General features: G+C 35.2%; 1 protein-coding gene across 2 annotated transcripts in view; it reads left to right on the top strand.

Annotated features, from left to right (window-relative positions):
* Positions 1 to 13113, top strand: part of CNTNAP2 (contactin associated protein 2) — a 1032231-nt gene that overhangs the window by 712998 nt on the left and 306120 nt on the right. For both annotated transcript variants that reach the window (XM_036397720.1, XM_036397728.1), the window contains exon 13: positions 7017 to 7217. In XM_036397720.1, the coding sequence (XP_036253613.1) occupies positions 7017 to 7217 (201 nt within the window). The remainder of the gene's footprint in view (positions 1 to 7016; positions 7218 to 13113) is intronic.

Below are 13113 nucleotides of genomic sequence, written 5' to 3'. Positions count from 1 at the left end.
ATTCTGCTCACTGTGCTGAAAACAACCACACTGTTAATTCTTTTATGTCCTTTGTTCTTGAGTTTAATGTTCCTTAATCTAAACTGAACTGCAATTGCCATCTGTTAGACCAGGCACTTAAATGATCCGAGTCCTCCTTCAGATGGCTATACTGTATCTCATTATTTATTGTTCCTTTCAATAGAGGTTTTTTTTAAACTCATGCCTCTAATAACACCCATAGGAGGTAATTTTTGGCATTAGGGCACAGATCAGATTTAAGCTATTTTCCCCAGGCACTATTTTCAGCATAACAATATCTGTTGTTGCAGTCTTTTTTCTTTGAAGACACGAGTGATCTCTATTCTGTTCTCAAGGTAGTCTTGTCATTAGCTTTTCACATACAACTGTGTTGAATAGTTCAAAATCATCTCTGGTAATCCAGAGAATTCATCCTCTACTTGCTACTTTGCTAGTGTCCCTTGAGATTTCTAACAAGTTTCATTGGAACAGCCATTTCATTATCATTTCTCTGGAAACTTTTGGTTCCCACAAAACTGTATTTTGGTCACTTCTTCCACTCTATTTTGTAAAGTATATGAATTTATCTGTTGTATATAAATTATTAGAAAATTATATCCTTCAATGTCACTGTAAGTTCACAAAATAAATAAAATTTTCTCTTTCCTGAACTGTTATGAAAGAAACTATGTAAATAGAAGGAAAGCGTATTGCTTCACAGGACACCATTGTAAGTAAAAAAAGCACTTAAGAGTCTCAATTAAATTTGAAGATTCATTATTGTCTTGATCAAGAAACAAAGGAATGAAAGGCGTAGACATAGAAAATGAGCACAGGAATGGCTCAATTACATTTTCAGATTGCTTCTATTCCCCACCTAAATAGATTAAGAAACTGACTGGCTTTGCTTTCTATAGAATTCAGTTCATAAAAACACTCTTCAATTACTCTTTTTTTTCCTGAATATTGGATTTCTCTGTCTAAACCCCATTTTCTACATTAGTAAGATGATAGCAGTTCATATCACCAGAGTAACTGTACTGAAAAATTGACATTTCCAAATCTCAGACAAGATTGTCAAAGCGCTCATTAATTTCAGATGAATGTATATTTTTCATTTTTATAAACTCAACTGTAGCTCCTTTGAAGTCCACAGCAGAATTCATTTTAAATTGCTATATATAGGTTTGAGCTTTTATATATAAGCACACACCAAGAGAAATATAAAAGGATGGAGAAGAGGATATGACCTGCTGTAGTTTTTTCCACATCAGTTGGGTACATCAGGTCTTGCATCTACAAAACTGTTGCAAAAAAAGTAACAATGTGAATAAACTAAGCAATGACTGTTGTATTATCCCACACAATTTAACAATACCAAGTAGGCTCTTATCAGAAAATAAAATTGCAGGCCTTATAATATGAGATTATTACAATTCCAATTTTTGTCCTCCCTAGAAGGCAGTCCACTTTTGAATGGGTTAACCTGTCTAGTTTCTTGAGTGATTTGTAGTGTAGCATATTGTAGAACATACTGCAGTAATCTAATTTGAAGGGACAAAAAGACTGATGATGGCAAAAATCAGGATGCCTAGTAAGGAACCACCTCCAGGCTTTTATATGCTCAAGAATTCTCAAAATCATCTTCTCCAAGGTTTGAACCAGGAACCAAGGTGCTCTCATACATCAGCCAAATTTTAGGTCAGGAAACTGCATCCATCAAAACACTCACCACAGATATATTGAGGGAGAGAGAGAGAGAGAGCAGATGATCTTTCCTGAGAAATCAAACTGTTTTCTGATTTCTTGAAAATACCTAATAAAATAGTATCTTAAGCATATAAGTCCATTAATTAAAAAAAAGGTAAACTCTAATAGCAATACATATAACTGTAGATTGAAATAAATGGGGGAAAATGTATCCATAGCTGTGGAATAGAAGCATTATGTTTTCTGAAATTTATTTTTCAAACTTATTATCAGTAATTATCATTACAAAAGATTACTTAATTTGTTTGTGAGAAGCAAGTTCTTCTTGCTTAACTGAGCACCAAGCAAATGAGTAAAGTTCAGTGATAGCAGAAACTGACTATCTGCAAAATACTCAATAGCATAATGATAAATATCATCATAACATCATTAAATACACTGAATATTAAGTGGGAAAATCACTTATGTTAATATTTGATTTGATCACTTGAATAGCTGGTGAACAAGGAAATTTTTATTTAATTTTTCTTTTTATTAGTGAACCATTACTAATTCTTATTGATTATTTTATTTGCCACCTACTTCACTTTTTATTGGAAAAAGGAGTAGTGAGTAGGTAGAACTGTAGATTAGTCATTGCAACTGAAAAGTACTTTCAGCAAAATAAATTATGTCACTTTATTGTCATTTTAAGGACATAAATGACAGTGGTCATTTCCTTTCTTAAAAAATTATTCTTAAATTAAGAAACTTAATCTTAATATAATATATATCTGTTAGAGAAGAACGGTTTCAGTAAGGAGTAACGTACAGACTACATTACAGGGAACCTATTTTCTCTATAATTGCATCAAATGTATCAGCAGTTTGGATCTAATTAGATTGTTCTTAGTGAAAACCATTATGAATTCTATTAAGAAACTATGGATACTGGCTTTTGGCATTCCATTCAAAGAAAATTATACTTCATCTTCACTGCTGAAAACAAAATAATGGCAGAACCCATTTTTTTTCCCCTGTGCAACTGCAACACGCTATGCACCATTAAAAAAACCTCTAAGATATGCATTTGAATGAAGAAGTGGTCATCTTGGAGGCCCTTATTTTCCTGAAGTGTTAGCAATTAGCTAGTGCTGGTACTCTGTCCTCCAGTGGGAAAGCTAGAATCAGCCTAGTAAATCCAGTTAGGACCTCATATACTTCCATGTGTAGGGGAAATGTATTTTGGTGGTGCCCAAGTCATACACACAGCTGTGGCTGACAAATTGTCTCTAAACACTTGTGGTTAGCAATAGCCATATGCCAGGTGTTGTTCAAATAACTGCTTGTGTATTAGGGGAATACTCATTCCAGTGTTGTGGTGACAGGAATTGCCAGGGATATGTATCCAATTACTGTTAACTAGGACAGATTTTTCACTTCTGCATACCTTAAATGGGACTTCTGTGTACTATTGACAGAAAATAAGGATATATTAACTATGAATACCATATCCTGTACTCAGCTACGTGGGGGCAATGCCATCAATGGTGAAGATACAGATATTTGAGATAGAGTGAACTATCTGCATTAACTTTTCAGTAACAGAAGGTGACTGCAAGCAGGGTACTGATTCCATCTCTCTCAAGAATGGTCTCAAGAAATAAGGAGTTTCTGAGAAACTGAAAACATGAGTGAAGATATTGGCCTCATCTTCAAGTTACAAATGCATAGCTGATTTCCATGGAAAGTATAAACACATTAACAAATTTTTAAGAGTAAAAGGCAAAAAGCAGTTTATAATCAATAATAAATATCTACACTCAGTAGGTAAGGCTGAGATTTCTGCCTAGCATCTATCTCCTTTGATTCTTTTCAGACACCTTGAAGCCAGCCCCACAAATGTATAAGTCTATGTATTCACGAATCTGCATTTGGTGTGGAGGGGAGATAGATTTTTGTCTGTTAATGTGTTTTCCCAGCCCAGGAAAGGCCCTACCATTCTGTACAGTTTTAGTCCTTGTGTCATGGCAGTGCTTTACACTTACATCAGGAAAATATGTGAAGAGCATGAATACCCAGAGAAGAAGCTTCCCTCCTATACACCAGCTGCAACTTCTGCCACACCCTCTCTCTGTGCCTGACCTGCAGGCACAGATGCTTCAGCTTCCAGAGTTTGGACAAGACAGCTTGCTGAATGTGTTCATGGGTCATTTGAGCCAGACTATTAAAAATTAGTTGCAAGTGAAATAAGACCTAGGTTTATTTTCAGTATCTGACCAGATGTATGCTAATAAATCTCCCATCATCTTTTAGACAGCAGGAAGGATTAAGTTGCTTTTCTGTAAAAGATTATTGACTTTATGCACATATATTTGTTTATTGATAAAAAGATCAATTACAAGGTGGAACAAAACTTAACCATTAGTAGTATTTGTATTTTGACAGGGTTCTGAAATTGTTCAGAGGATGCATTTGACTGACAAGGGTATGTTTATATCATCTTTAGTACAGTGTGCCACAGTAAAGATTAAACTTCCTAACTTGGAGGGGAAGTGACTGTATATTGGCTAGAATCTGCTATCCATAGGAAAATTCCTCCTCAAACATAATGCCTAACACAATTCCTACTGCTAGTCACATTCCGTACCTTGTGGCTAGACTAGGAGTCTTAGCTGGATCAAAAATTCAATATGAGGCTCTAACTGTCCTAGCACCTTCCTTACTGACACTTTTGTGTTCTTACATATACCGTGTTTTCTGCTACAAATGAGAGGGTTTTGTCAGTGAATGTGTATAAACTATCTCAATCCTTTCTTGAAAATGAATCTGCAGTAAACTTCCATACGAGGCTCTTAACAAAACTGGATTATATTCTTTATATAATTTTGACAGGTGACAATTAAAAATTTTTTATTGGTACTTGGAAGCAGGATTCCTTTCTCCTGATTTTTTACTTTCTTTTTCTCAATGCAAGAATATTACTGTGTTTTACAAAAAGCTTTGGACTAAGGATATGAATACCAAAATAATAACCATCTTGCATCACATGCTGAATTTCATCTCATTTGGCTAGTCATGAGTACAACCTGTGGAAGATTTGTCTGCTTTGCTTACCTTATCTCTGAACATTTGATTAGAAAGCCTTAACACCGTATCAGTTGCAAACACATGGGTCCACATGATTCCAATATAATCCAAAATAGCCTGACACTATGCAGTAAAAATTAGGACTGGAAAATAAGGCAGAGCACAGAATCCTGGAGATAAGCATAATCATAATGTGGAGAGATATCTTTACCCTGGGTCACACCAAAACTTATCAGTGGATGTACGCACATTCCTGTGAACTTGGTGAAGAAGTACTGAAGCACTTTTGAGTGTGTGTCAGCTCGGCAAAGTGTTTCCATGTAGCAAAAATATCAAAGTGCAGGTTACAAGTTTTAGAATGACTGAGATTTGCATTAACAGGCAAGAGATTTACATAGGAGAATTGAAAACATACTGCAGTGCACTACATTTTATGGGTTTTATTGCTGTACGGCACATCTGTCAGGTGAATAAGTGTACTTAGAAAATGCCAGGTGATCTGCCTGGAGAGTCTGTTTTTGTGATAAATACAGCAAAGTTAGCAGTGTGGGTGTGCTTCATTTCTGCATCTCTGAAGGACAACTGTGGTCAATGGTGTCGCTTGACAGAACAGCTGATAGGGGCAAAGGCCTGATTCATTTGGGAATCTGGGCTTTCCTACAAGCCAGTTTAAGGCACCAGAGTAGATCCTTAGTGATGTCTTTTAGGTTTATTTTTTATTCCAAGACAGATTTCTTTGACTATGCCCTCAGGGGTAGAAATATATAAGGCAGAAAAATTAAAAGAAAAACTGAAAAACAACTTAAAATGTGAAAAAACCTCGCATGACAAATATTACTGACAAAATCTGATTCACTTCTAGGAAGTTTTGTGGTGATGAGTTTCAGGTTAATGTCTAGAGAAAAGAGAATTTTCTGTGGTTTGTTTACAGAGAGGATAATTGACCTATTTCAGCCCTTGTCTATGTGAGATGCACAATATGAGTAGTACATTTCAGCTGAGTTAGTGGATTTTTAGAGTGGTACCTAGTCAACCTAAATTTTAAAAATTCTTCACACCTAAGTGATAGAATAGCATTCTTACAGGGAGACAGTATCAATAATATTGACTGAATCTTCATAGTTTTCATTCTGAAGTCCTATATTACTCAGATAATATTTTTTTTCATTTTGGTTCAGTGGAATGTCCCTCTAAGAAAAATAAATGGTTGGTCTATAACAGCAAAGTTTCTGTGGCTTGTCTTTGTTTCCTTTCTAAACTCCCTTCCAGCTTCAACAAATCTTGCTATAAAATGAGTGTGGAATGTTCTGTTTCATTATTATAATACCTCATCTTAAATCTTCTTTGGTAACTACTGACAAATGGTTCACAGAAACATTTCTAGAGACTTGCTGTTCAGTAGTTTAGAGAAATAAAATGCATACAGACATTGTTCTGGGCTGGATATAACACACTTTTTGCATGACCCTGCAAGAAAAGTTTGTTGCAGGTGTCAAGATTTGGCCAATATTGCTGTATTTCTTATAAAAAAAATTTAAGTTGTCTTTCTCCCTTTGTGCCTTTTCACAACTAAACAGAAGATTTTGTATTTCCATTCTACTTTGATTAGTTCCTGTGGTGCTATCTGTACCATAACCATAATCAGTAAAGTTACATGGTGCTGCTGTTTTAAAACATTTAAGTCTCAATAAGCAGTAATTTTGTTTTACCCTAGAAGACATCCTGGGTAAAAAATGTGGAAAAATTTTCAGTGTTAATTGCTAAATATGTAACCACATGAGAATTTGGTGCATCCTCATTGTTACTTTACTACTACTTTAGTAAAGCAGTGTTTCTCTCCAGCCCACGGCAATTTACAATGCACAGTGAATGTTCTTCACATAAAGGCTTCGAATCCTTAGGACATCAGCCTTCTGCCTTTCTAACCAAAGTTAATCCTTATTAGTTCCATATGTAAGTATAAGCATCAGCTGTTTAAGGAAGACCTCTCACATGGTATATTTGATATCTTTTCATAAAGGTGATCAGAGTTTCTTCCCTTCATCAGTTCATAGTTGGAACCATGCTGTCACATGATGACCTTTCACGTGCAGTGCCCTCCTTCCCAACTACCAAATATCAACAAATATCTTGTAGAACAGTTTTATCTTTTGACAAAGGCCTAAATTTATTTGAACTTAGTTCCTCTGTCTGTCTCTTACCAGTTCTTGTCTTGTCTTTCTTGCCCTCTCTTTCAGAGGATAAAGTATGGACAACTGTGTACCATGATCTGCAAATGCAGACTTCTGTGGGAGGCAGCAGCCCGGAGAAGTTATCTGTGCTGCAGCTGAACTACAGTGCAACAATGGACCAGATTTCTGCCATTACCAGTAGTGCTGAATACTGTGAGCAGTTTATCTCCTATTCTTGCAAAATGTCCCGGCTGCTGAATACACCAGGTAGGCTGAGAATGGGGATATCCATTAAATACGGTGTTAAAGAGCTTTAGCTCAACAATTTGACAGGTATTGCTGTTAGGTAAGTCCATTCATTGAACATACTTCTTTGTTCTCCTTTGTTAAAGAAAAGAGGGTGAAAGTACAGAAGATACTATTTTCTTAAGAAAATTTGCCTGTTTGCTCACTACTAAAATGATTGGTATTGGACCAAGTGTTTGTGTGTTCTCCTCTCAGATCTTAAAGCAGGTGGCATTCTTAAAGCAGGTGGCATTCGGTAAACACAGTAACTTTTAAAGTTTAATCAATAGAGGCATTGAAAAATTGCTTTGAACTTTATCCTGTTTTTCTGGTTATCAGCTTTCATATGCTACAGTCAGCAAGGGTTGAATGAAGGTTAGAATTTCTCCACTAACACTTTTGAAACAGTTTCTTAAATGCATAGCATTTCATAATAATGAAAGGATAATCATATGCCTTATACATTGTAGAGAATGGCATGGTCAGTAATGCAATTGTGTGAGAAATTATATGCTATTACCTACAAGTAGATTAAGTATAAGATTGTTCTTTTGCTGTGTAGTTTTACTGGAAAAGAAACCCTTTCTATATGTGCCTCCTCAACAAATGTTACCTGTAACCAATAAAGACAAAAGTATTAGTTGTTCCAGAATTAGCACACAAAGAAGGAATTGTGTTTTAAAAGCTCTATTAATATGGAGCAAGTACTTTATATATGCTATCATTGTGTATGATAGATTTTGATGTTGAATAAATCTTAATGGTACTTAGGGAAAACTGGTTTATAAGTAGAAATATATAACAGATTTTTGTGACTGTGAACTGAGTTCATTGTGATAAGAGCAATTCAAATGCATTTCAGATTAATTTAGTGGCTGCATGCTTACAGTGTTATACTTTAAGTTGCTTTCCCTCATAGATTTGTTTGAATATTTTCTCATAGTGCTATAGATAAGTATTCATTTGTAATGCCTGTGTATCTTATTCCTATTTCCATAAGCATTCCATTAGTTAATAGACATGTAATGCTTGTTACTCCTCTCCATCCTCCCTGCTGCTTTTTAACTATTTCTAATGCATGCTTTGTCTCTGTTGCTGTTATTTTGCTAAATTTAGCATAGCACAGAGACCCTGCAATGTGGGAAATGATTTCTTCCTTTTTGAGCCTTAATGCACAGGATCCTGAATCATGTTCATAACTAGAGGTGTTCTGATTAGATTCTGCTGATGGATACAAACACCCTGCTTGCATATGCCTCAGAAAAGTTGTATATGAATGTAGCTTTAGCAGGTATTTAGAAGGCAAATTTATTTGGTAATAGAACTGGAGAGACTGGGCTTAGAAAGCTCATAGTTTACACAGAGTGCAGTGTAAGATTCTTCTTCTTGATATGTATAAGACTATTATTTAAATTTGTACTTGTGAATATATGTTTATATTATAATAAATATATGCTGTAATTGCAGGTGTTAACCCTTGCTTCTAGATTTAAAGGACAATTAAGCAGCCCACAAAATAATAACTCACTGATTTTTTTTTTTTCTTAAGGAACAAGCAGTTCCAAATACTTACATTTTTAAGGTTCTTAGAAAATTTTGAGTGTACTTTGCAGGTATCTCCTTCTTCATGTTTTCGCCTTTTGTACGGAAAAATAATTTCTCTTAGAAATTCTTTATAAGACTTTTTTTTGTCTGGAAAGTGAGTTTGAACAGATTTTTTATAATATGGGTTTAGGTTTTGTTTCCTTTTAAGCGAGAGAAAGAAGCAAAAAGATTATTTTTGCCTAGACAGTAACAAAAAAATCACACTGTTGTGTTTGCATAACACCTGTAGTGGTTTGTACACATAGAACAACAGTGATTTGTGTGTTAGTGGGAAAGAGGCCAATACATTTTCTTTCTATGTGTTCTTGGCTTCAGTGTACGGTTTCTAAACTAAGGAAATAATTTTTCATACCTTTCTCTGTTCTGGAGGATTGCCATATTTGCTGAATATATTATGACACCCTATTCATCTCACAGCACAGCTCAAAGCACTCATGTGGCATCTTCCACCACTGAGCTTTGCATATAAATCATTGCAGTACAGTTCCCACACAAAGAAATGAAAAAAAAAAAAAAAAAAGAAGAAGAAAAAAAAAGATTTTGTGTTTCTCAGGAAGTGAGAAAAGTGCTGGCGGTATTGCAGCCAATAGTAAAACCTCTATTAGCATCATGGGATCAGGATAGTGTTTGTGGCCTTGACTTTTCAGATATTTAAAATTTCAGATTTCAGATATTTAAAAACCACTTAGGATAGAAAGGTCCTTTTCTTTTAAAGTGCATCAAAGAGAACTGAGAAAACAGAGAAGATAGTTAAGCAATTCAACTTTTTCACTTTTTGTATCTTGTGAATCCTTTCGTTTTGCAACATGGCTCCTTCCCAGGGAGAAATTGATCAGTTAACATATTTAAACAAGTCAGGACTCCAGATGTTTCTTGATCTATTAATGACAGGTAATTATTAGCTGTAAGTGGACCACAGCTTTTGCTGCTTATTGTTGTGGTGTTTCCTGGCAAGGTAGAGATATATACAACTCCACTGATTCTGCTGCTAATAACAGCTTAAATAACATTTATGGTATGAAAATACATCAGAATTCTGTGTTTGAGAAAAACCTTCATATTAATCAGCCTGTTTTGTTGTGAGGTTTTTCTGGCTGCAGGCACAGCACTCAAAGAATTCTCATTGTCATGTGATTTCAGAGGGATATATGAAAATTAGTCTGTACAAACTAAGAATTCTTATTCTTCTGTTATGAGATTTATACTTAAAGACTTTATTGTTTCCTGTCCGAAGTCTTTTTTTCTTAATTATGAGTTTTCATCCTGGCAAAGTAACATGTACATCCTAGAAAAAATTTTAAAATCATTGCTGACAAGAGGGAGTGGGAGTGATTTTACAGGTAATAATGCCACTGCCTTTCTACTTAGTCTGAGGGAAGATAGTAATAAGTTCCATTTCCACTGTAAATGAAGTAATAAGTGACTTCTGAAAACATACCTAGGGATCTCATAAGGCTATAGGATAATTCAGATTTGAAGGTACTGCAGAAGGTCATCTGGTTCAATTTTCTGCTCAAAGCTGAATGAACAGTCCTTGTCTAGTAATCAGCAAAGGCTATCTGGAAATGCAATTTTCTGTCTTTTCTATTTTGCTTTGGGGTTTTTTTGTTTTAAACTTGCAGCCCAATATGTAATGAATTATGTTCAAACCTAGGGGTCTGTTTCAAAGCCTCACTAAAGAGGCTTTGAAACAAATTATCCAAAAACCAAAATTAATCAAGATAGCTTGGTGACTTTCTTAAGGAAGTACAAAACCAGACACCTCTGCTGAAAAAACCCTATTTTATCACAAAAAACAGGAAAATTATGGATACACCATAAATTTCTGAGGAAACTGTTTTCAATCAGGGATCCTGCAGTGGCTCCAGCTGTCTCACAGCCTTTATGCTCCTGACTTTGGTACAGATTTGCTCTAACTGTGGCAGGTTTTGTTGTTGTTTTTTGGTTTTGTTTTTTTGTATCAGTGTGAGATTGATGCTTCCTATTGTCTATTTAGATATGCTTTTTTAGAATAGTAATTCCTTTATGAGTATGCAGTTATTTTCGTGATAGAGGCTTAATCTTGGCAATTCAAGTAACTGTGGCAGTTAATAAATGAATGAAATAATAAGTCCATGGATCATGATTGCAACATAATAACATAAATATATGTAAATTAAAAAAAAAAAATTGGGGGGTTGTTTTTCTCTTTTACAATTGCATTTCTCATATCCTCTTTTCTGCTTGTTCCCTCGGAAACATCCATTTTGAGAGGATAATAATACATTTAGTACTGAGGACATGCAGAATGCTGTCTGGTTTTGGGGTTCTTGATGCCCATATACTTTCCAGTTGATATGGGAGCTGATAGGACATTTCCCTTATTTGCAAAGAGGAGCCTGGGGGTGGAAGAAAGTCCTTTTGTGCCCACTGGTTAACAAGGGGGAAACAGGCAGGGCAATATGTGGTATCAATTTACTCTTATAGAAAGAAGCTTCCCTTCTTTGCTGTAGAGACCAAATTATACAGAGAAGCAGTGATACAATATAGTCATAGAATGCAAAATGTTAGTTAACAAAAATGTACATCTTCATCCACTCTTTTCATGAGACTTCCTAATAATACCCACTTGTGACTTTCTTGGTATGAAATTTTCCATGAGCCACTGATCTTTGCCTGGGAAGAGGGGAGGGAACAGCATGCTGATTCTGCCATCTTTCCTCTCACCCTGGGAATGAAACCCTGAAGGCAGAAGGGCTGCTGCATTCACAGTATGTGTCTGCCATTTCCCAGAGCTATAGGAACTGTAACAAATAATCAGAGAGTGGGAGCTTAAAGCATAGATACAGAGAACAGAGCAAGATCTGTTGGTGTTTTGTTCCAATTTTTATTCCTATTCACTGTGCCTGCAGGCAGCATATGAAAAACATATAGCAGAGTTATTGCAGTACATGAATTACTGTTTCACGCCTTTTTGTCTCTGGAGGAAATGAGACAACAGCTTCATGAATTTAGGAGCTAAACAGGTGAAATAGAAAACTTAATTTGATGTTTGGTTGTTTCAGTTACAATAAAGCAATCATAATACCAGTAGGAAGTAAGATTTATGCGTAGACTGAGATAAAAACAAAGTTTAAAATTGTAATATGCTATTTTTCCTCAGTAGCTCTCCAAATCAGAACTTAATGAACTTATGAACTTTGCCATCACTACCCATTAACTGATCTAGAGTGCTAGTTGCAGATATAATTCCTGCTTAACAAGAGTTTTTGAAAAAGAGTCTGAGGGAGGAATGGGATTTCTGCAGTACTACAGTGATGAATGGAAGTCTCTCTAAAACTTGCTCTGGCTTCATCATTCTGTTTTCAATCTTCTTCCAGAAAAAATGCCCCTAAGCTGTCATGTATCTCGTCCAGCCTTAATAATATTGATTGACCCCTTCTTCTCAATGTTCCAGAAAAGCTGATTTCAACTTCCAGTGATTTTTAAAGCACAAGGATAGCAGGAATAATAACCTTGCTTCACTCTGATCTACGTGTTCTTGTCCTAGAAATGGAAACCATTAGCTTTTGGGGATTTCTTTTTCCATTAGTCATTGTTGTGCTTCCATAAAACAGAAGCACAAAATAATTCATATGCTAAATGTTTCTCATGAAATACACATCAGTCCTCTTAGATAAATGGTAGACAAATTATTATCTTAAGGTAATTTTTTTTTTCCAGACAGTTGTTAAAACACCCTTCTCTGTTTTACTCTACCCCTTTGCTTGTCTTTTACCTATTTCTTTGAGGTTTTTTGATACTGTAATTACTGAGTCTCCCAATTTTACTCAATCTTCATCATTCTTTTACCTGGTGAACCATTTCTCCTAATTTTCCAAGTTTTCATTGTTGTTCTGTAGGAATTAGATTTAATCCAGTATCACTAAAGTGGTAAAGGGTGCGTGTTGCTTTGGTGTTTGTTACAAATAGCAGTAGCTGATAAGAGCCTTGTGAATATTAGAAACCTTCTATGGAAATTGTAACTGCAGTTCAGCGAACTCTAGTGTTTATTTTGCTATGCCTTTTTAAGAATAAGTTATGCATATGACTTTTAACTTTGCAATTCTAGCAGAATGTTCCAAACCAATTGTTTCTCATACCCTCTCTATGTGAATGTGGTCTACCTATTATGGGAAAAGATTCATTATTTTTATTTCTTAAAAGAAAATTAAAGAAAGTCAATAATTTCCCCACTGCTTTTATTGTGTCATGTTTTATAAAAGTTGTTTAAAACTGTTCATGGTTAATGTTT

Source organism: Molothrus ater, chromosome 1 (assembly GCF_012460135.2).
Source record: "Molothrus ater isolate BHLD 08-10-18 breed brown headed cowbird chromosome 1, BPBGC_Mater_1.1, whole genome shotgun sequence".
Lineage (NCBI taxonomy): Eukaryota > Metazoa > Chordata > Aves > Passeriformes > Icteridae > Molothrus > Molothrus ater.
This window is presented reverse-complemented; position numbering and strand designations above follow the sequence as displayed.